This window comes from Tetrao urogallus (genome assembly GCF_951394365.1).
Source record: "Tetrao urogallus genome assembly, chromosome: 7".
Classification (NCBI taxonomy): Eukaryota; Metazoa; Chordata; class Aves; order Galliformes; family Phasianidae; genus Tetrao; species Tetrao urogallus.
Genome location: NC_136820.1, coordinates 25,923,638 through 25,946,029, shown reverse-complemented (window position 1 = coordinate 25,946,029; position 22,392 = coordinate 25,923,638). Strand labels below are relative to the sequence as shown.

At 37.0% G+C, this 22,392-nt stretch overlaps 1 protein-coding gene across 1 annotated transcript; it reads right to left on the bottom strand.

Moving 5' to 3' along the window:
* Positions 1-18,646: 18,646 nt before the first annotated feature.
* Positions 18,647-21,912, bottom strand: NDUFA4 (NDUFA4 mitochondrial complex associated). Its single transcript, XM_079538346.1, has 4 exons — positions 21,815-21,912; positions 21,251-21,339; positions 20,852-20,912; positions 18,647-18,861 (listed from the first exon to the last, which is right to left on the bottom strand). Exons 1-4 carry the CDS (start codon positions 21,854-21,856, stop codon positions 18,805-18,807), a joined length of 249 nt encoding a protein of 82 aa, XP_079394472.1. The 5' UTR covers positions 21,857-21,912; the 3' UTR covers positions 18,647-18,804.
* Positions 21,913-22,392: the final 480 nt, after the last annotated feature.

Here is a 22,392-nt window from a genome sequence, read left to right as displayed (position 1 = left end):
CATCTCTGAATTCTAGAAGTCTGTCACACCTTAGTATATATAGTCTCAGACTTGATGCAAAATATTTATTTCATTTAGCATGCAATGCTTTTATTTCTGTCATTTCCATACTTCTCATTTTTATACTTGACAACAATTCTTACAGAAAACACAAATAAATGGTGTCTGATTTGATGACAGTAATACTTGAGGTTTGCCATTTGCAACTTAGGGCAACTCAACCAACCAAAGCTTCTTTACAGCCTGTATTTGAAAGTTCTTCACCCTCAGTACAAAATAAATAAATAAATAAATAAAAAAAAATAGCCTCTTTGTAGTATGGGCACAGGGTAAATAGAGATGCAGGGAATTAAAATAAACAGATGGACTTGGAAGTGCGAAAATGATAGGGAGTTATTCATTTAAATATGAATGTTTATTGCTATCATATAACACACAAACAAATTGGTCCTGGAATAAGTGAGCTTTAATGGGGTACTTTCAGAATCACAGAAAAAGTCATTTCTAACAGTGAATGGGGAATTGCATTAAAGTAAAAAAGGTGTTATTTTCCCAGAAACTTGTTCTTTGTCTCCTCGTCTCATTGCTGAGGTTCTGACTGTAACTTTTCCCACACCTCCTTCTCCCTGGATAATTGCAGCAGTCTTAACACAGAGATACTCTGACTAAACTTGTTGTTTGACATGCACATCTTCTAGGAAAAATAATATATTTGAGAGAAAAAAGATAATTTTTTTTAGTAAGTTTGGGTACTATTGCTACTATTGTTATTACCATTATGACTGCTTCATGTAATTTAGGAACTGAATAAATAGTAAAATAGTGTCTAGGGAAAGGGAATAGCTGGAGAAGTACCAGGAAAGTATTTGTTCTTGCTTACTAAATGTTTTGGCTTTTTCAAATGATTATATATTTTCTTATGTGATTTTTACGTCAGTACATATGGAATGTCTATTTAATTGTGTTGAAACCTGAAATTCTTCTGGTTGTTCTGATTTTGACTTATCTCTTTCTTCTTTCCAAATGCTAAGATTTTTTATGAAGCACTCTCATCTTCCTAACATGTTCCAATACAATATCATCTTCATTAACAAAAGCTGGGGATTTCTGGCATAATGACTAAACTTCCAAAGAGTTACTTGGGATTTAGAAACACTGCTTTCATTGACTCTAACAAGATTAGTGAGACTTTACTGTGTGCAAAGCTTTGAAAATTTAGGTGGGACATTTAAGAATTAATGACTATAATGGTTTGACTTGAATAAATTAAAACAATTGAGCTAATAACACCATAATGCCTCAGTAGAATTTTATGATAGATTTCTATTAAAAAAAAGAATAACTCATCAAGAATTTTTTTTGTTCCCTCCATCCAATCTTTCTTTCTGATGTTTCCTGTCAGCCATGACAAATGATTCCCACAGTAGTGCTGCTTACCGTATCGGAGCTGTAGGGCTGGGTAAGCAGCTTTGTATTTTCTGTCGCTTATAGATAATTACAGGGTTTTCAAACTCTTACAAGTTATTTGCCATTGTGGTATTATAGCCAGTTCCAGAATATACATACACAATTCATATATGCATACGTACATCTTGAACTCTGAGGAGATAACAGCAAAAAGCAAAGGAAACATGAAAACTTTTAAATTCTTTCTTATGTATATATACAGTATTTGTCCTAATGTTACAAAGTATTTTAGTGATGGGAATGGGAAAAGAGGTAAAGAAAGGGTACTAATATTCAGGGCAGATAGAAAAAAATGAAATAATAACAGAACAAACCAGTTCTGATATACAAAAAATAATGAACAGATTTCAGTAGATAGGAGAAGAAAAGACCTTAAGTGATAACATCATGGAAGAACATAACAACATGGAAGATGAGGTTTCTTGTGCAGAGATGCACACATCTCCTTGCATCATGGAAGGGACTAAGGTGGACTCCAACTAAGCTAGTGAGGTGAGTGTAAAAACCATGTTAATTCTCTTTTCTCCTTATCTCTACCTACTCAAACTCCTAACACTCCTATTTCATAGCCCATCTGGGGATATCTCCAGAGACACTACAGCTATCTGCTGGAAGGCTCCACAGCAGAGAGCAGGAAGGCTCTTGTGATTTCTACTGTTGTGGAAGAACACATATGGTATCAAGTAGTCTTCGGTAGATGGAGTTCAAGCAAAAGGAAGGAGATCATGACTGCTGTGCTGGTGTTTGCTCAGATCTCCATTCTCTGCTGAAAATATCAAAAGCTCCAAATTGCTGCTCCTCCAGAAAGCTCTACACACGCCAGGATTGTCCTAGTGTATCAGGCGAGATGTGAGCAAGCACAGCTTCATGTGCTGCTGACCAATGGAACTGTGAATTACTGTGAAAGTGGAGAGAGTAGAGTCAAAAGAAAGCTGTCAAAACACTTGGAACTGGCTGATAGAATGGAAAAGTCCACACGGTATTATCACCCAAATCAATCATATATCCTCTGTTTTCTGAACTTTTGGGAAAAGGCATGTTAGCATCAGCTTTTGAAATAACAAGAGAATGTTATACTGATAAAGTGCTTACAGGCCATGTCTTCTGCAGTGCACAGTGGCAGGCAGGCAGTTAGCAAAGATAATTTGGAGTAAGTAGTAAGACTGAGTTCCACACCATTTCCAAATTTCCATACTAAATGATCAGCTTTCTTAGCCTGCAATTCACGGCAAACCTCTATGAATACTTGTGATGGAATTCATTTGTGGTCTACAGAGTGACTGATGAGATTCATGGTGCTTCACATTAAAACAGACTTTTTTTTTAAGCACAGTGTTCCTAATTTTGGGTTGGACTCAATGATCTCTGGAGGTCCCTACCAACCCCTACAATTCTGTGATTCTGTGATTTTAAAGTTTCTAACTTCCCCTCTCTTCTTCAGTAGTTGCCCTTTAAATAAATAAACAATACAAATAAAGAGCTTTGCTTTTGGACTGAATTTTTCTGTCATTTTTTGTCTTGAGATACATTTTTTATTAAATGTGTTAAATTCTCCTCAAAAATCTTCTGACAGACATGCTGATGCAGTTGTACCTGCAGCTTTGGTAAGGAGGCTCTAATTGGTGCAGATGGATGGCTGCAAAACTGTCAGTTTAGCTCTATGGCATTCACTAAGCAGACAAAGAAGTTTATATGTAAACTATAGCACAAAACAGTTTACATGTCAATTATTTCTTTTCTGGTTAGTTTCACACTGACATTTATTTCCATTTGTACTCATTTTGTTTCTCACTGATTAAATTATTTCCCAAATCACCTTGTTTTTTTTCCATCTTTCCTTATAGCTAAGCATCACTACCAAGGTCTTTTTTGCTCAATTTACGTACTAAATGCAGTAAAATGTGTTATCGCACGAGAAGTGCATGCCTCTGAATGTGACAACCTGAAAACATGTTATTTTCCATGTTAAAGTGGATTTAACAACTGCGAAATATGTCTCATTTTGTTTCTTGCTAGGCAGATAAATTCGCTCTATTTCTAGTCTGCCCTGGTCAATTTTTAAAGCAATTTCTTAGCATTTAGCTCACAGCAGGATAAATGCTTTATTTTACAAAAAAGCATGTGTATATGAAAATCCCTAAGTCCAAAGAAGTGCAATCTTATACAGATTAGGTGGTTATTCAAAATATTCTAACAAGTCTAATCTATTCTAATAGCAATGGTGAAATTGCACTGACAACAAAGCAGCAATGCTTTAATTTGGTTAGAAGCTGAAGAGAAAACTGTGGTTTTGCTATAGATGTTAATGCAAGCTCTGACCTCCAGGTAGAACTCCAATATTTCAGCTCATGTTAGCTAATTTGAGTCAAGCAGAGGAATTTAAAATGGGTAAAGATTACAGCCCCTACATGCATCCCAAGCAAGCTGCAATGAGACAACTGAGATGCACAAGGATGGAGCGTGGTGGATCTGCAAGGGTCTGTGTATGGGAAGAAGGAAACGTACCATAGCAAAGGTATTGTGCATTAGGCCTGTTCTTCCGTATGTTCTTCCATGCTTTCTGTAGTCTCCAGTGTTAATCCAAATACCTAAATTAGAGAAGAAAAACAGCATTTTGTATTAAATAGGCAGTAACTTTAATTTAGAGATATGCTCTCCCTTTAAACAACATACTTCTTTATGCATTTGTAGAACTGAGGCCAACCTGAACCTCGGCTCCCAGTCCTTATCCAGGATCCCAAATACTGTATTCACCCTGTATTCCTTAATAGAAATATGACCTTGCTTAGTTCCTGTAGTGGTAGTTAGAGTTTAAATTGAAAGTTAACAGAATATATTTACCATTTTCATAAATACTATTTCTAATAACAAAATGGACATTAATAATGTTAACTCGTTTCACTGATTACACTAACCTTGGAGGTATTTGGTAGATCAGCAAGTTTTAATATAACAAACCAAGAAATATTTTATTAAGTCACACAGAACTACAAGCGTGTGCTCAATTGATGAATATGGAAAACCCACTCCAGGTAGACAATGATCACAGAATACACATATACTCAAGTAATAAATATCAGTAAGTACTAAAACCTAAAAAGAAACAAGATTGTTGAGTTTCTGAATAAAATTATTTATAGAGATCAGCTTTATCATAGTCCAGTTGCTATTTAGAAAGAAAATTTAAATACAGTTACTTTTATTATGGAATTATTTTGAGTTTAATCACTTTCAAAATACTTAACATGCTTCAGACACTTTAGTAAGCTTTCGTGCTAACATTATATTAGGAATATAGTTTCTGCTTGGTCGTCTGTATGAGATAAAAAAAAATCTTTAAAATAACAATAAGAATAAATTCTTGAAAGTTTTAACGTTACTTTCCTTTAAACCAGCATTCTTATCAGGAAGAAGTATACCTAAAAGCATTGCTTAATTAAAATTTAGTGTAGGATTCCTTGGGGTATCACTCAAAGGAATGAAAATTCACCAAGCACCTTTCAGTTTTTTCCATTTCTCTCACAAAAAGAGTCATTGAAATACAGTTTATCTGTTTTTTCCTTCCGCACCTTGGTAGCCACTGGAGATGGAAGAAAGCTCCTGAGCTTGGTTGGATGTCCAATAACATTTCTTACTCTGCAGTTTTCTTCTTTATTTTTTCCTTCTAGCAGCAGATAAGAGCAAAGACTATCCTCACACATTTAGCATGTTTGGGGATTTCTTGTAGTGACTCTAGTTTTGTGCACCGTGGGTAAGGTACTTTAGGCTTCCTACTTCTACTGAATGCTTGAAATGCTCCCAGTGTTTCCCTCCATTTATTAACTTCTCCAGTTCAGACCCAGCAGATGGCATGGATGCTACAAGAGATTTTTTTTCATAGCTGGAAGACTTTCACAAATCTCCATGTTCGATAACCATATTCCCTAATTTTTCTGCACTGATAACTGCATTGCTATGTAACGTAACAAGGCTTAAAAGGAAAACAAATTGCATTTTAGTACTTGAACATTTTCTGCTGGACAACATATAATTGTTTTCATTTTCCTCACAGAAGACTTATTGTGGATGGGAAATAATGCAGCAGAGGAAAAACGAGTCTATACGAATATTTGCGGCAGAAATTTGTAAAGTTCTTTGTATGGGATTGTGGCTGTATGCTCAGATATCTCTGATTAAAATGTTTGCTCTCATTTGACCTTTCATTTACTTGGTCAGCTAATTTAATTTATTTTATAAACTATTCAACTTTCAGTTTCCTCATTAATACCACTATCAGTAGTTAATTCCACTTAATGAAGCAGAGAGACAAGAATTTTGACTGCATACAAACCTTTCTCTCAAATTGCACTGTTAAACTTGAGACAGTGACATCCTCAAAGAGTGAGATGCCTATGTTTTCTTCTGTTGCCTCCAGTATCTCCAGAGGAATGGCCTTTTTCAGTGTTAGTAAATTGATAAAGAAATAAAATTAGCCACTCTAGCCTGAAAATCTATTATGTTTCATAAAATCTGAAGAAAGACAGGAATAAGAGTCACATCTGGATTATTCTAAGAACATGTGAATTTACTCTGCATTAGGGACTAAGCCATAGAACACGTGGGCCTTAAGGAGATGTATGTATAGGGCACAGAGTGTGGCAACACTTAACAATGGGTAAAGTTTGTGTTCCATCTAACCTTCACTTCAAAGGGCTGTACACAGTCCCAGTTTCTTAAATAGCATCCCTTCTTATTCCTCCACAAGTCTAGAAACCTTGTTTAATATCTGCATTTTTTACTGGATTTTGGTTGTCTAGTGATTCTGAAACAGCTTTAAGTCAAGCTCAGAATAATAAAATACTTACTGGTTTCTTCTCTATTTTGTTTTCCCTTTGCCAAATTGGTCTGTATATAACCCATCTCAATGTGTCTTTCCAACTCTTTTCATCCATAATACGAAAACATCGTTTAGGGTTAAGGCTATTTTACAAATATTTATCAGTTCCAAGTTGAAAATAAATTGGAAAAACTTGATGTTTTCAACTTCTTGAGTTCAAAAGTGAGAATTATAACCAGCTCTGCTGGGGACCAGAGATTCAGTGAACTCTAAGCTTTTCTTTGGGCAGGAGAAGCTACACTCGTGCTTGTCAAGGAGATTAACGAGAAATCTGATTGAGTCTGGAAGACTATTGCTGCAGTGGATTACAAGTTTGATCTTCTTTTTTTCAGGGATAACTGCCTCAAGGGCTAGGACACGGGTACAGCAAAGCAGATAATATCACTGGCTGTGAAGAAAAATTGTGGCCATATGGCTGGTGAAGCAATCCATTCAGTGAAAGTACGGTTATGTTCTGCTATCCAAAATTGTTACTTTGCATTTACAGGTTAACATGTACCCTTTCTCCAACTTTTTCCTATCTTATTTATTCGGACTGCACATTCCCTGGGAAAGGGCAATTTAGTATTAGGAGTATGTATTGAATTCTGGAGCTATTGTACTGCAAATGTTTAACAACAACTCTTTGAATAATCAGATTAGAGTAAACATAGGAATACAGGTTTATAGTGCTGGTGGAGTGTGAAATTTCTTAAACTGGGTAGTATGCTACATAATAGGGAGGGAAACTCAGCTGGCAAAGAGATGTATCCTCTAACTCTTTGATCTCAAGAATCACAACAATGCTCAGAGAATACCAAACCAAAACTTTATTTAAAAAATAGAGGATCTCACAAGCAGTCGTTCTCCTTTAGGCTGCATATGCTATTGTTTCTTACATAGGCCAAATACACAGGATTTCAAAGTTCACCTTTATAATATTTTATCATATTCAAGAGCTATAGAAAGACACATCATCTTCATATAAACACATTCACATTATATTATGGTCGATCTATGTACCTATCCTAGAATAGCAGTCCAAAAGTAGATTACAAACCCAAAAACATCAATTTCAGTGATAGCACATCTGCACTAAATGCAGCTTTCTTACTTTGTAGTGAATGCTTTCTGAGAAAGATCAAGAGAAGGGTTCTGATGGTTTTAACTCTGTCCTAAAGCAAGAAGATCACTGAATCAGATAAACTATTAATCTCTTTAAAGCTTGTTTCCTTTATTTTTCCAAGGCTGAGATTCTTTGCAGCAAAAAGCAGCCAAGATGTTTCCTGCCAAGAAGCAGACATCTCATGCATGTTTCATAAATATTTTTCTCTGCTGAAAATAAAAGGATTAAGCAAACACAGTCCAATCTGCAAAAGTTTCCCCTAATGATTTTTAAATGACTCTGGAAGAAATCTTGTCCCTATTGAAATCAACAAGAAATTCTTATTGTTTTCAATACATCCAAGATTTTACCTCTAATTTTTAGTCATAGTGCAAACCCTTTCAATTTCATAAGAGACTAGTAATACAAGTACACTGAATATGGTGTGGCACTTTTTATTACAGTTTTTAAGATTCTGAACAGCCAAACAGATGTCTTTTTACTGTTAAGTTAAATTTTATTAATATTTTCATAGGTAGATTAAGCCAAGCTTATGCCTGCATTGCATTCATTGTAAATATTAACCAAGATAAATTAATATTTCCTAGCTAAGCTGTATTATTTATAATATCACATCAACACATCAAGATTTTCTGTAGAACAGATCAGTCCTGAAGGAAGCCCCTCGCAATGCAAGATTAAAGAGGTTTCAACAAGCTAGCAATGTTGTATCTACAAGGCTGTTGATACAGAGTCCTTCTTTGCTTAGAAAAACAAACATTATGCTGGAACAGAACCCAGCACTCAGCCCTGGATGTCCTGACTGCTGCAGGCCTGGTATGTTGGACTCTCCCTGCAGGACCCTCAGCTGTATAGGTTCAGTTGTGGGACATACCTAGGAGAAGAGCTCCCTAGGAGAAGAGCAAAGGCCATTAAATGTCACTGGAGATGAGCACTCTGCAGTGGCTGCTCACACTGCAATATGTGTGAGTATATGTGTAACATACCGCCTGAATTGCAAATATTCAGAAGTATTTCATGTGTATATGCTGTATTTGCATATAGGGCATGCATTGTGTGTACATGTATGTGCATACTTCAGTAGAAAGCATTTGTATAGCTGTACAAAAAATCACTTCTTGTTCATAATTCCCATATTTCCGCCTCTTTGTATTTTGCAGTGTGCAAGCACAACAAAGATATCCTCAGGCTTTTATTTTCTTCCAATCAAAAAATGCCATATAAACAGTCTAAATCCATTAGTCATGTCCTTTAAAATCTGTAAGTGTGGTCTAGTCCTTCTGCAGTGAGGAGACAGAGGGCAGTGCTGCACAGAAAAAGCCATCCCAGGGACAGACAGCCATCCTAGCAGCATGTAGCCACTGCTGGCCCAGGAGTTGCACTGTACTGTGTTCTCATGGCTATGCTGCTGGGTGTGAAAAATAGATCTGCTCGCCCTAAGTTGTACTACTGCGGAGCACAGCACTGTGTTGAATGGTTTTTCTTAAGGCTGAGGACATACTTGAAAACAAACCATGTGGTCTGACATGAGCCAGAAGATCCAAGCACACCTCTCTTCAGAAATCAGAAATTAATTTTTGTTCTCTGTTGGAAGTTGCAGGCACTAATTAGTGCTAAGAAAATGAACATAGCAAAGATTGCTGATAAAGAGCAATGTTTATTTGACTTTGGACACAGCATATAGCCATGCTTTAAAATCAAATATGTTTTTATTATAGTCTGTGTGTAATGTGCTAGCACTTTTTTTTTGTTTAATTATCATATACTCAGATAATTTTCATCTTTCAATATTCAAACAACTCATCTTTTTCATATTTACTGCAGACTGAATTCCTAGTTTTTATTATTGTATTGGCCAGCATGTGATACAGAATCATGGAATTGTTTGAGTTGAAGAAACCCTTAAAGACAACCAAGTCCAACTCCCTGCAATGAACAGGGACACCTACAGCTAGATCAGTTTGCTCAGAACCCCATCCAGCCTGACCTTGAGTGTGTCCAGATGCAGAGCATCCACCACTTCTCTGGACAACATGTTCCAGTGCTTCACCATCCTTACTGTAAAATAAAACAAGACAAAAATCAAAACAGACAGAGAAAAAAACCCTTCTTCTTTATGTCCCCTTCTTTCTTGTATCTCCCCTTTAGATATTGAAATGACTTCTTTTCCAGAGACGTCAAGCTTCCAACAGTGACTGTTAGTCTGTTGGTAGGAATTTTTTAAGCAAAACAGTTTTCTATGGCAAAATGTACAATGTTTTACTTTGGTCACATAACTATCCTGCTTACTCAGAAAGCTGGTGTCACACTTGTAACAAGATGTTGACGGGAAAAGGCACTATTTCTTTTGAACACAAAAGCAGCTGATGATTGTAGCGTGTCAGGAAATAGCAGAGCCTAGCAGAAGGAAAGCTTCTGACAGGCAGAAGATATATGATGGAAGAGGATTTCTCAGGCTAGTAAGCAGAAACCTGGCTATCTAGCTGTGGAAAGGATGAGAGAATAAAGACTGAAGACAAGAAAAATGAAGACCATACACAACATATCTGTACAGATTTATATACTGCTGTCACTGAGCTTTTTTCATTTTCAATAAATGCATCACACAAGCAAACAAAAATCCATCCAATTTTCTATGTCAAAATTCATGTACAAAAACATTTTCCTGTGACAATAATTTGTAATGGAGGAATTCATTATGCTTCCTCTGTATATTTTACATCCTCTACTTTCCTATGCCTGACTGAGCTTACCACTTGTTTCTGTCTCTTCATTCTCCCTGCTTCCGATGTAACAAATCTTTTTTTCCAGGGTCTCAGAAACCCAATTCTTCTCTCGCATACAAGCTCTCTGTAATGGCTGAGAAATGCAGCAAAACACATCCAAGAAGAATTTCTGATGCACTGTTTATTTTGCATTTCATGTGCTCACAGGTAGATAATGGAATGTTAAGCTTAATATAGGATGGCTCTATTGCTTCTGAAGTACAATCATTAAAGATCCAGGTGTGGGTGAATGCAACTACATAACTCATTTGACTGCTGGGGCAAGTCAATTGCTATGTAGTGTACTCCACAAATCAGATCTTCCTGTCTGATCCTTGCATGTTACGCTCCTTGGAGGAAATATTCCTTTTGCAAGATAGTCCGATTTTGAGGATCACATTTTAATTACATTTTCCTCTATGCATTATCAGCTCAAGCTCAGGTTATGAAACAGTAGAACTTAAAAAACTTTATCGTTCTTTACTCATCTACCAGGACAGCTTTGAAATATTTGATGTGATGGAGAAAGAAGGTTAAATGTGGTCATCTTTTTGACCTCCCATGCAAGGAAGTCTAGTCAAGTTCAGTCTTCCATTACGGAAGAATGAACAAGTTTACTTCTTCAGTACTAAATAACAGTTCACTGATAAACCCTTTCAGTTATGTAGGCATCTAATTTTTATACACGACAAGAATAAAATGAGGTTTAAGATTGAAGATTTTGTGAAATCCTTTCACTGTTTGAAGGTTTAAGATTATCTGCGTTCAGGTACAGTGATGCAGGGTGAGGCATAAAATCTTCAGATTTTAAACAAGTAATATCAAATTAAAAAACATGCAGCTGACCCATGATTCATGCATATATTTTATATTATTTGAAAGCCATTGGAATGCTTTTATTCTTCCTCAACCTAATTCTCACTGCATCCTAATAAGCCAAATGCAAATATCACCTGTATATAGTCACAGTATAGGAAATGAACAATTTTTGCATTTGTCAAACACTTGTAGAAATGGCTGGGCACAAGCAGAGAAAGCTCCTGCAGTAAAATCGACGTTGCTGTAAGTGTTTAAATACTGACATGCCTCCTACCTATACCATCACATTCCTTTTTTATCTGGAATAATTCTTGAGTTGATCTGGACAGTTACAAGTGGGAGGAAGAGATGTGATTTGCAGATACAAAAATTCTGGCAATAATCTTCAGTTGTTTTAAGCACAGTGTCTCAACTGCATGAATTTTCTTCCCACAAGCCTACAAAATTCTAGTTAGTTAAATGTTTGACACATTATAAGAACCTCATCTGAAGAAAATTATCCCCTTAAGACTCCATCAAAATCCTGTAGACTGTCATGAGATGTAAGTAGTAATAGAGTAAGAAGCTTGAATTTGGGACAAAATTCAGTTTATTTCCCGCTGATAATGAGTTCTGCTGTAGGGAAAGGGAAATGGAAAGAGAAAGGGAAAGGGGAAGGCGAAGGAAAAAGGAGAAAGGGAAAGGGTGAAAGGGAAAAGAAGAAAGGGAAAAGGAGAAAGGAAAGGGAAAACAAAAGGAAAAAATTATGAGTAAGGGGAGAAATCTTAATAGATTCAACCCATTTTTAAATGGCTAGGACAAAAATCTTCATTCAGACACATTGGTGCCACCCCATTAAATTCCAGCAGTGGCACCACTGGTAGAGAAAGAATGGCACACAGATTTTTCACCATTAAGTAATCTGTTTTCATTACCTTCTCAGCAGTTTGTTTCATTTGCCTGCAGAAAGGAAACTAAAATTAGAAAACATTTCATGTTCATAGTTTGCTTTCAATATGAGAAAAACACAAGTCTATAAATTTTTATATTGGGTTATGCCTTGTGCAGTTCTACTAAAAAGTTGTCTTTACATTACAGTGATGAACTGTGAATGGCGCAGTGCATTATTCTGTCTAAAGTAATTCAAATTAATGACCCTAGAAATATTATTTGAGGTGTCTAAGTTACAAAGCATTTCCAATGAACATTACCAGTAGAATTTTTATTTTTTCTTTCTAATGTGTGCAGGGCTATGTGTTAATAAACTGTTATCTGATCACTTTCAGAACTTGCTATCTATTGCAGGAATTCCACATACCACTCTTGTATCAGTTTCAGTAGGAAAGAAATGTCAGATAAATGCTGGCAGCAAACTGACAAAAGATTGAATGCATTATTCTTGCACACTTTAGTTCTCATTTCATATTACCTAAAGTGATACTGCTTTTGACTAAACTGAAAACAGAGTAGACAAAAAATAGAGTAAGTCAGAGTGGTGATCTCATAGGATCTTCTGTGAGCAAATGTGATAATATCAGCCTAGCAAGCAGGCTATTATCCTGTCTGGGCATTTCAACCACTCTAACAATCTGCTGGACAAGTAGCAGAGTGAGCTGTGGACAATCTAGGAGGCTCCTGGAATGCATTGATGGTTACATCTTGAGCCAAATAATAGACAGCTCCACTGGAGGAGAATACAGTGCTGGTCCTGTTACTCACCAACCCAAGTGAATTGGCTGGTAATATCAGAATTGAAAGCTGCAAGGCTGTCAGGACCATGAAATGGTGGAGTTTACACTACCAAGGGATATGGAACAGACAAGGAGTAACATCAGAATGCTAAATTTTGGAAACTGTCCTCGATGACAAGGGAGCGGAGCAGAGCAGAGCTGGCAGATTGTCAGGGAGTTAACTAGGTCAATGAAAGGGAAAAGGGATAGGGAGACAGGAGCTGGGCTCAAGGAAGGAAAAAAGTAGCAGCAACAATCTATAGAGGAGAACTTATTTTACTAACTATGATATCGGAATGCAAGATAACACAATATATACAATCTAATTGAAATTGAGATTAATAAATCAAATAAGATAGAAGAGAGAGAGAGGGAGAGAGAGTTCCTGAGATCGAGTCAAAACTGAATAGCTTGGAACAGCTAGGAAAGTGCCTTCCAGCATCCTCTGCAAGGCAGTAAGAGACCACCCCACCCAGAAGGGCCAGATCCCATGACTTCCGTAATATATAGGGATAGGCACCTGGAATTGGAGCATTAACACTCTATCTCTCAGCGCACTACATGATGTTATGATGTGGAATACTGAAAACCAAAAGACACAAAACTGTGACACAGATCTTTAAGGAAGCTTTCCTTTGGGCACAAGAGCTCTCCATACCCAGATGTAGCAAGTCAGTAAGGCAAAGGACCAGAGTAGCTGAACTGGAACCTACTGGTCAAATTAGAGGAAGAGGAAAATGCACAGGCAGTAAAAGCAGGGACAGGTGCTCTGGGAATAGCACTATAGGGATGCTGCTGGCTGTGTAGAGATAGGGTCAGAAAGGCCAAGGACCAATTGGAACTAGACTTGGCAATGGGTGCAAAGAATAAAATATGCTTCTACAGATACATAAACCAGAGAAGGAAAGCACGGGAGGACATACTCTTCCTAGTGAGCAATACAAGCAGGCTAGTAACAAAGGAAAAGGAGAAAACTGAGGTATTCAATAATTTTTTTTTGCCTCAGTCTTCACCGGTAATTGCTTTTCACACATGTTTCAACTGCATAGTTTGGAAGCTGGGGACACCTAAGTAGTTTCTCTGCTGGTGTGAGCCAAGATCAAGTTTATGATCATGTGAGGGATCCGAACATCCGTAAGTCTATGGGTCTCAAGGAAGCTCACCCCAGAGTCCTGAGGGAACTGGCTGATACAATTGCTGAGCCACTCCCAATGACACTTGAAAAGTCAGGCAGACCTTGGTGACTGGAGAAAAAGGCAATTTTGCGTACATTTAAGAGTACAAACTTAAGATAGGACAAGGCTTCAAAGTAAAACAGTGAAGATTTAGACTGGATATGAAGAAAAAGCTTTTTACAATATAGTTAACGAAGCACTGAAACAGGCTGCCTAGAGAAAGGGTGGATTCTCCACTCCTGGAGAAATTCAAGGTTCTTCTGGACAAGACTCTGAGCAACTTGATCTTGCTGTAGGTAAATGTTCCTGTTCAATGCAGGGGAGTTGGACTAGATGGCCTTTAAGGGTCCCTTCCAACTCAAATGATTCTATGATACTATGGAAGTCTAAAGAATACTTTTTAGTTTATTCTTAGTTTTTAAAGTTTACATGAAATTTTAAAAAATGTGAAGGAAGCAGAGAACTGGAAAATTCACGTAAGAACTTTTTTAGTCATTGAATACATATATCCCTTTTCAAAAAGTGACAACATTCCAGAACACTTATTCACCCTATAACTCCCACGAATAACAAACCAAAGATATTCTTCAAACTCCAAACTTCTAATTTGTAGATCATAACATAGATTAATGGAACTTTTTTAATTTGTACTGTTGTAGGAGAAAGAAAAGCTCTTCATTTTTCTTCACATACAATTCACTCATCCTCAGATATGTAAGCAGAGGCCTGTGTAGAGATGTTATCAAGAAAAATGTGAGATTTATATGAATATTAGGTTGAATGCTAAAGAATGTTTCTCGAGAATAGCAAGAGAGGCTGTTTTCCTCCACTGTACCAGCTGATGATGTACTTCCTAAGAAAGTAGTAACACTTACAAATCACAGATACAATCTTCCAAAAAGATTTGAAGTAAATAGATAAATGAAAATCAAAGTCCATCCAAGATTGATGGCACTAGGCAGCAATAGAGTTAATACTCGTTTGGGAGACATGCCATGATAGTGGTATCCAGAGACACAAACTCGTAAGAAGCTTAGAGATCAGAGGAGATTAAACTGTTTGGACTTCACAGAAACTTTTATGACTAAACTCCAATCCTAAAACCACTTCTAAGTAAAAGCATGAAAACAACCAGCTTCTGGATTTCAAGAAAGTGGACTGAAGAGTAAATTTTTCTACAAAATCATTAAAAAAAAAAAAAAAGTCTATTACCTGTGGTAAAGATAAAATTAAACACCTTTGTGTTTTGTTTTTATTTCTTTGTCTTATTTTTCTGAGTTCTCATATGTCTTCTGTACTTCACTTTCCTTAGCCCTGCAGGAAGGATTTCCAAATTCATCAGCTGCTGCCATAGTAAGGCTGGTCTTATCATCAGTGAGTAAAAACAATAACTGTGTGTACTTTCAAATATCTCTGTTTTGTTTTTTTTTTCCTAATAACTTTTTATTTCAAAATATCTTTTAAAAGTCCTGAAACAAGTTTTCAGCCTTTCTTTACGACACAGTATTACAGTCCAATCAAAATTAAATGTTTGCTTAGTTTTAAAGGTCACTCAATAGCCATGCACCAAGCTATCTTTAAAGGTAAAGCAGATCTAAAATACATTTTCTCACATGAATTTGGGTAGAAATCCTATGCAAAATTTAAATTCTTTTAATATCAGATACACTATTTTAATTTCTTACCATTGGTTATTTTAAGCTAATTAAGAACTACAACATGAATTGTATTTATTGACTATACTAAAAATATCATAAAAGGAAACAAATTATGTTGTACGGAATACACATTCACATGCAAGAAAGATGGAAAACTGTAATTCTTTCTATCCTAGGTGGGCAGAATTAATTTCAGATTTGATCACCTTGCTTCTTATCAGGATCATTGGTGAGGAGGTGCAGAATTACTGCATTAGCAGAAATCTGACAGCTGGACTCTAAGAATAATGGACAAAACTCCTGTGTGTGGCTCATCAAGAAGACACAGAGGCCAGATTTACAGTGATCACTCTGAAAAAAATCTACCTTGAAGAGAAGAACAGCAGCTGTATCAATCTTAGCTGAAATGTCTGACAGCAGAATATCAGTCTCTTTCGTATAACATGGTATCTGCCCAAGTGAAATTACATACCATGACATCAGTGAAAGACCTCAGTTTTCCTACTAATGATGGAATGTAACTATTTCATAAAAGTTAGTAGCTAAACACCAGTAGCTAGAATCCTAAAAAACAAGAGTACAGAAATCCAAACTGCAGTTTCTTTGTGCTGCCTTCAGTGAATACCATCTCTGCCTTTACGAAGAGGAAAGAGGAGCTTTAAAGAAGATACTTCAAAATTTTAATAAAGAAAGAGTATTGTCAAGCTGTGAAAAATGGTTATCCTCTAACAAAACAGAAAGAAATGCACTGGCTACTGATAGGCCTCTAGCAAGCAGCAACAAAACAAGGCAAAGCATGTGCTTTGGTTTTATCTGGAATAAGTTTCTTCTGTGCCAATGGGAAACTCACAGTGGATAGAGGTAAGCACACATTTAAGCCTTTGAAGAAACCGAATTTTAACAATAAAATCAATATGTGTGAAATAAGAATAAAAGGGAATAACAAAGTATGTTTTTATGATTTAAAATAAAATGGGGAAGCAATAGTAATTTAATAGAACTGAATTACTGATAGATCCATTAATGAATAAATAAATTAGAAAATATTAAAAATTGTGGAACTTTATTTTAACAAAGATTTCACGTTCTAATAACACCAGTAAGGTCTGTGAATTTTAATGCTTCTTTGTTCCAATGCTGAAGACTTAAGTGCTTAACTTTTATCAGCAAAACAATTGAACACACTCACAATTGGTAGTGCAGCCTGAAGTTTATGTAAGAGTGAGAGCTCAACTCTAAAATGCCTACAAAATTTAATCCCACAGGTCTATAAAACAGCACAGAATGTTTGTATGATAGTAACAGTATTAGTGGTTGAGTTGGTTAAGTCGCACAAAGTAGACAGAATTCTTCATTTCTTTCTGAAAATTACTTAATACTTTCCAATTAGTGAGCAGTTTAAGCATTAGAATGGAGAAAAAAAATTCTTACATTTATTAATTGTAATTTTGGCAGGAAATTACAGCTACTGTCTGATACTATTTAAAGTATGATGGAAGCATGCTCCCAAATGCTCCAGAAAAGAGCTAACGCTTCTTTACTGGCCTTCAGAATGATGTTTTTAGTTTCAGCAGCAAGTATGCGACCATTAAGAAACAGAGGAAGTAGCACTGAATTAATGTCCCTTTTGTTTTCTAGTAAATTCATGTTTAAAGCTTTAAAGAGCTTAAATATTTCTCTTAAATATATTTTAAAATGTGTCAAGGGCAGACAAGGGCATTTCTTCTTGTGTCTCTATTTGGAAAAACAGGAACACATATTCTTTTCAGCTGTGATGAAGAAGACCCTTGTCTCACCTTACAAAGAAAGAGGTTTATTTTCCATATATTGGTCTTTCTGAATATCCACAGAAATTATCTGTATGTATGTATGTAACAGTAATATTAGTAAAAGCCTAAATAACTACCAACTAGTGAGTTACTAAAACATTCCCATTTTTACATAACATACTTTTAAAATAGAAAATAAAAAGCATTGCAACAAAATATTCTACTTCCCAACAATACTTAAATACCAACCCTAGTCTCTAAGGACACTTAGACTTTGCCCATCACTGTATTAATCTCTGTCGTAATGCTCATCACACACTGTGAAAGCCTTTCAAATAAGCAAATGAAAAAAGCAACTGAATCCAACAAAAAAGTACATTAACAAAAAGGAAAATATTTTAAATCACTGCCAAATTAACCACGTCCAATTGACCTGCAAGATTTACTGCATGAAACATGAAAACTGCAGATATTTGGTATTTTGCAATTGCCACAAAATAATTTTTCTTCTCCAGTGAATGTTCTTGCTGCTCAGGTTGAGTCTGCCCTTATTATATAGTTACACTAATGGCTAAAGTTATCTGGTTAACTCCATTGTCAGCAGTTCATCTACTAGAAGAACAAGAAACATACCAAAATAAGGACAGCTGTATTAAGTTCAGATCCCTGATCCACGGAAATAGCAACTGTCTACAGAAAAGAACCCAGCATAAATTACAGACATGCAAATACATTTTTTTTCCTGCCTCTCCATAGCAAGGCTCAGCCAAGTACCAAAACAAAGACACACTCTATCTGGAACTTTTTTGTACTAATACAAAAACTGTAATTATTTCTTGAATTCTGTGCCTTTTTCTGCTGATTGTGTGCTTTATGACCTTTAAAAGTATGATCCATTGGAAATTTTAATTATGTTCCTAGAATTTTATTTTTCAGGTATTTAAGATCGCTTCTTTCTTATTAACAAACTATGAGTTAAACAAACAACAACTTCCACAGAACTTAACTTTTTTATTTTCAGGAACATATGGCAACATCTGTTGTTTCACTGTTGGGCAATGACTTATTAGCAATGACTTGTCTGCTATATAAAGTAGGAACTGGAAAAATTTAAGTGCAATTACAAATACATATACACAGACATTTAAGTATTTGCTCTCAAGTTATTATTTTAAGTCAAAAGACTAAGTATTATGCTCATCAAGACAACTTTCAGTTCCTGTAGAGCAAATATGAATTGCTGTTTGTTAATGTCAGGATGTTCTTATTTAGAGAAATTAAAGCAAACAGAAGACACTTCAAGTTTCAGACATTTATTAAACCCCATCAAAACACTTTCCAACACATAACCAAGTGCAGTGTGAGGCATGTTTGAATAGTTCCTGGATGATTAAGCATGGTAATTGTGCGGACAGATTCCGGAAGACCTTTCTGTGCAGCTCGTGAAGATGTGCGTGATCTTTAGAAGTCAGGACGGTCCTTTTTGAGCTTACTGTAGTCGACATTAACTGAGTAGAACTAGGCAAGAGAGATTAAAAAAAAAAATTGACCAGAATGAGAAGCTCAATGATGTGATATGTTCCATGGCATTTATTAAAAACATCTCTCACTCGAACTTGTTAGAAAACTGAAATAATTATTTGAATCTTTACAATAAAAAAATAATAAGTATATACAAAATAACAAAAAAATCTTTAAAGAGCATAACTTATGATATTATCTTCATTCTGCATACAGTGTTAGAAACTCTAAACTTAAGACGAGGCAGTGCTGGAGTCAAAAACTGAAGAAAAACCCCACAGAATCTCTTACTTAATATCCAGAATTAGAAATCCATACACTGAAAGTTGAGACAGTACTGCTCGGTTTATCCTATTTTCCCCAAATTTCTGTAATCCTATTTGCTGAAGGCAACATCTAGCTTGCCAAATAGCATAAAGGATTGTAAAGTGTGAAAAAGCAGCATCACAAGGGAACATCTAGAGCAGTGCTGCTAAAACCTAGATTGGTTTAAGTAAACTTAAGTACTTTAGGTAAACTTAAACTACTACTGCAAGAAATAGCGAAGAAGAAAGAAGGTAAGAACAGGTATAAACACTCATTTTACATTAATAAAGTTGGATCCTGCTACAGACCATTTGAAACAGTCCAGATAGTTACTGAACACAGTGAATTTACAGAGTAAGGGTACATTTTGGCCTCCAAGCCTGAATTAACATCAAGCACATGACTGTAAAGAAAAGCCCAGAACTGAAAAGGAAATTAAGATCATTTTAATACATTTAAATTATATTTTTTTTCTCTGCAACTTATAAAATAATCACCAAGTTTTCAATTCTTTTCTTTATAATATTGACTTCCTCAGTCTTTCCAAAGAGAATTTTACTAAGAAAAGAAAAAAGCTATTTCATCAAAAGCTAAAGCTCGCTATTTTACCAGAGCTTTTTACTGAACTTTTGCCTCTCCATTTCCCACAGTACAGCCTTGGGAAAAAAAATCCACAATGATACATAAACCCAAATATGGTAAATTCTGTGGTTGTATTTGTATTCTAAGGCAGATGGGAATGCTAAGGCATGCACTTCTTGAAAGAATTCATGCTGCGCACTGCATTGGATTTGCCTCTTTTAGATATATAGGAAACAGCTACATTCCAGAAACAATAATAAAAATAATGTATTACATTCTTCTTAGAATTTTAAGGGAATCGCAACATATTTTATTCTGAAATGTTTTTTCACTTATCTGAATGACTGGCATACTAAGTTACAGTGCTGAGTAAACACTAACAGAAAACACAGCATGTTTGTTTTCTTAGCAGTTTGAGGATGATTTTAGAACTGTCCTTAACAGAAGTCTTTAGTACATAGAGTGCAACTTCTGTTAAGTACAAAAAGCTTTACCCATCCTCATCTGTTTCCTCATTAGTTCCCTGAAATAGGTTGAATATCACTTAAAGAAGCATCTTATTGCATCTAATATTAACAGTTTTCAAACAATTATTTTCAAACTGTACAATTGCCAATTAGAGTTTATATTAAAATTATTAGTTATTATTATTGGAATTAATATTTAAAGTATAGTTTATATTAAAAACTGACATTATCTTACTTTGCTCCCCATGAGTAAACGCCAACAGTTTAGAATTTTAAAAGCTTTAGTTCAGAACTTCAGAGATTCTGTCCTCCTCCCTGTAATCTTTTTCTCCACGCATTATGGCACTTGTATATTCTCCCTCTGTTATACAAGTCCTCTTTCTTACACTGCAGCATATATCTGACTAATCCTGTGCAAAGACTTTGTTTGCTCCACTATCAACCAAATTGAAGGCAAGGTTACGAAGCTCAAACAACTCCATCTGTTATGACTTCAAAAGACAAATTGTAAGTTGCACAGCAGAAGAAATCTATCACTCATTCAGTTGCTTTCTAATAAACTCAAATGTCCTAAAACAATAAGCTACATTTTTGGTACTATGTTTCCAACAAGTGTGTGGTTTTCATTTTACCTTGTACTGGTCATTGGGAGCCAGTTTATTCCAAGGTTCTGGATTATTTTTCTTGTCCCAGCTATTGAAAGAAATACAGAACATGAGAACATACTCAGAAAAATTCACTGCCTTCAAAAGAAATAAAATTTATCTGTATACTATGGTTATTAGCCATGGACAGTCATCTATCTAAATAAAGTTTCTGTAGAACAAGCTGAAGTTCTCTGTCAGCAACCTCTAAATACTGTAAGGTAAAGTCACAAGCAAACCTCCAAAGCAAGCAAATCTTCTCACATCCATAGCAGTAATACTGGAGCTAGGTATACTAAGGCCTACAGAAACAAAAACCAGCATTCTGAAGTTTACTTTCACATAAGAAGCAAGATAACTGAGCACTGTAAGTAACTGTTTACATACCAGACATCAGGGTTGAACACTGCCAAACGCATGACGTACAGAGCTGCGCCAACGCCTCCTGAGCCAATGATCAGAAACAGAGGGATCAACTAGAACAAGAAAGACTTCAGATGACGGACTGCAATGTAACAAGACAGTATTATTATGAGAATTTCTGATGGCAGCAATGATAAATCAAACAGCCAGCTTCCATGTTCTCAGCTGTAACACACGGCCCTCTAAAACCCTGCAAAAGGGCTCTGTGTGCTGGGTAGAATCTGTCATGGGAAAACTGCTACTATATCACAGTCACCAAACATACTGTAACAACGCATTCCTCAGAAACATTTGTTCGCCACGGAAAGAGAGAAAGATGAAACCAAGAGAGGAAGAGGTATCTCGTGCCGTCCTGGTACAGGCCCAAGCACAGCAGAAAAATGCAGAAAAAGACGACTGGGCCGCGTCCCGCCGATCAAGCGGGACCACCTCGAGGCCGTGACACGGCGGGAAAGGAGAGGGCGAGGAGGGCAGCGGCCCAGAGGGGCCAGGCGGTGCCGAGCTGCCTCAGCGACCGCGGATACTCACACTGGGATGCTTCCTGGCATGGTTGACCATAACACGAAACATAGCTGCAGCGGGCGAAGGTCTCCCTCACTACCCGGCTCCAGAGACCGTCCTGCCCCTTCTGCGGCCGAGCCCCAATGTCACAGGAGGCCCCCGGCGCGGCAGGTGCCCGCTGCCCGGATGTAGCAGCTCCGGCGGTTGCCTGTTCGCCTGTCGCTAAAGCCCGGCCCCGCCAGCGCCCCGCCGCAGCACCCGCGCTAAGATCGCCCCTCCTGCCCTGCTTTCGTACAGCCCCCGACCGGCAGGCAAGGAAGCAGCGCTTGCCGGGCAAGCAGGCACCTCCAGGGGCACCCCGCGGAGCCCCAAGCTGCGGGCAGCCGAGCAGGCGCCAACACCGCTCCGCTCCGCCCCACTGCCGGGGGAGGTGTGAGCGGCGCCTGCGCCGGGGCCGTAAGGGCATAGCGGGAGGCGCCGCTGAGGGCCCTTGGGGGCTGCCCTGGGCCTGACCCCGTGCTGGCCCTCCTGCGGCGTGCGCAGGAGGAGTGAGTGTTTGTGGAGGCTGCGTGGTTTTGCTTGTGTAATTGTCTCCCCGGTAAAGA

Excerpts from the sequence above, each read along its gene's own strand:
- NDUFA4 (XM_079538346.1), bottom strand. The coding sequence starts at position 21,856 with ATGTTTCGTGTTATGGTCAACCATGCCAGGAAGCATCCCAGT. Across the intron at positions 21,340-21,814 it reads ATGCCAGGAAGCATCCCAGT|TTGATCCCTCTGTTTCTGAT; the intron begins GTGAGTATCCGC and ends TTCTTGTTCTAG. Across the intron at positions 20,913-21,250 it reads GTGTTCAACCCTGATGTCTG|CTGGGACAAGAAAAATAATC; the intron begins GTATGTAAACAG and ends TTCTTTCAATAG.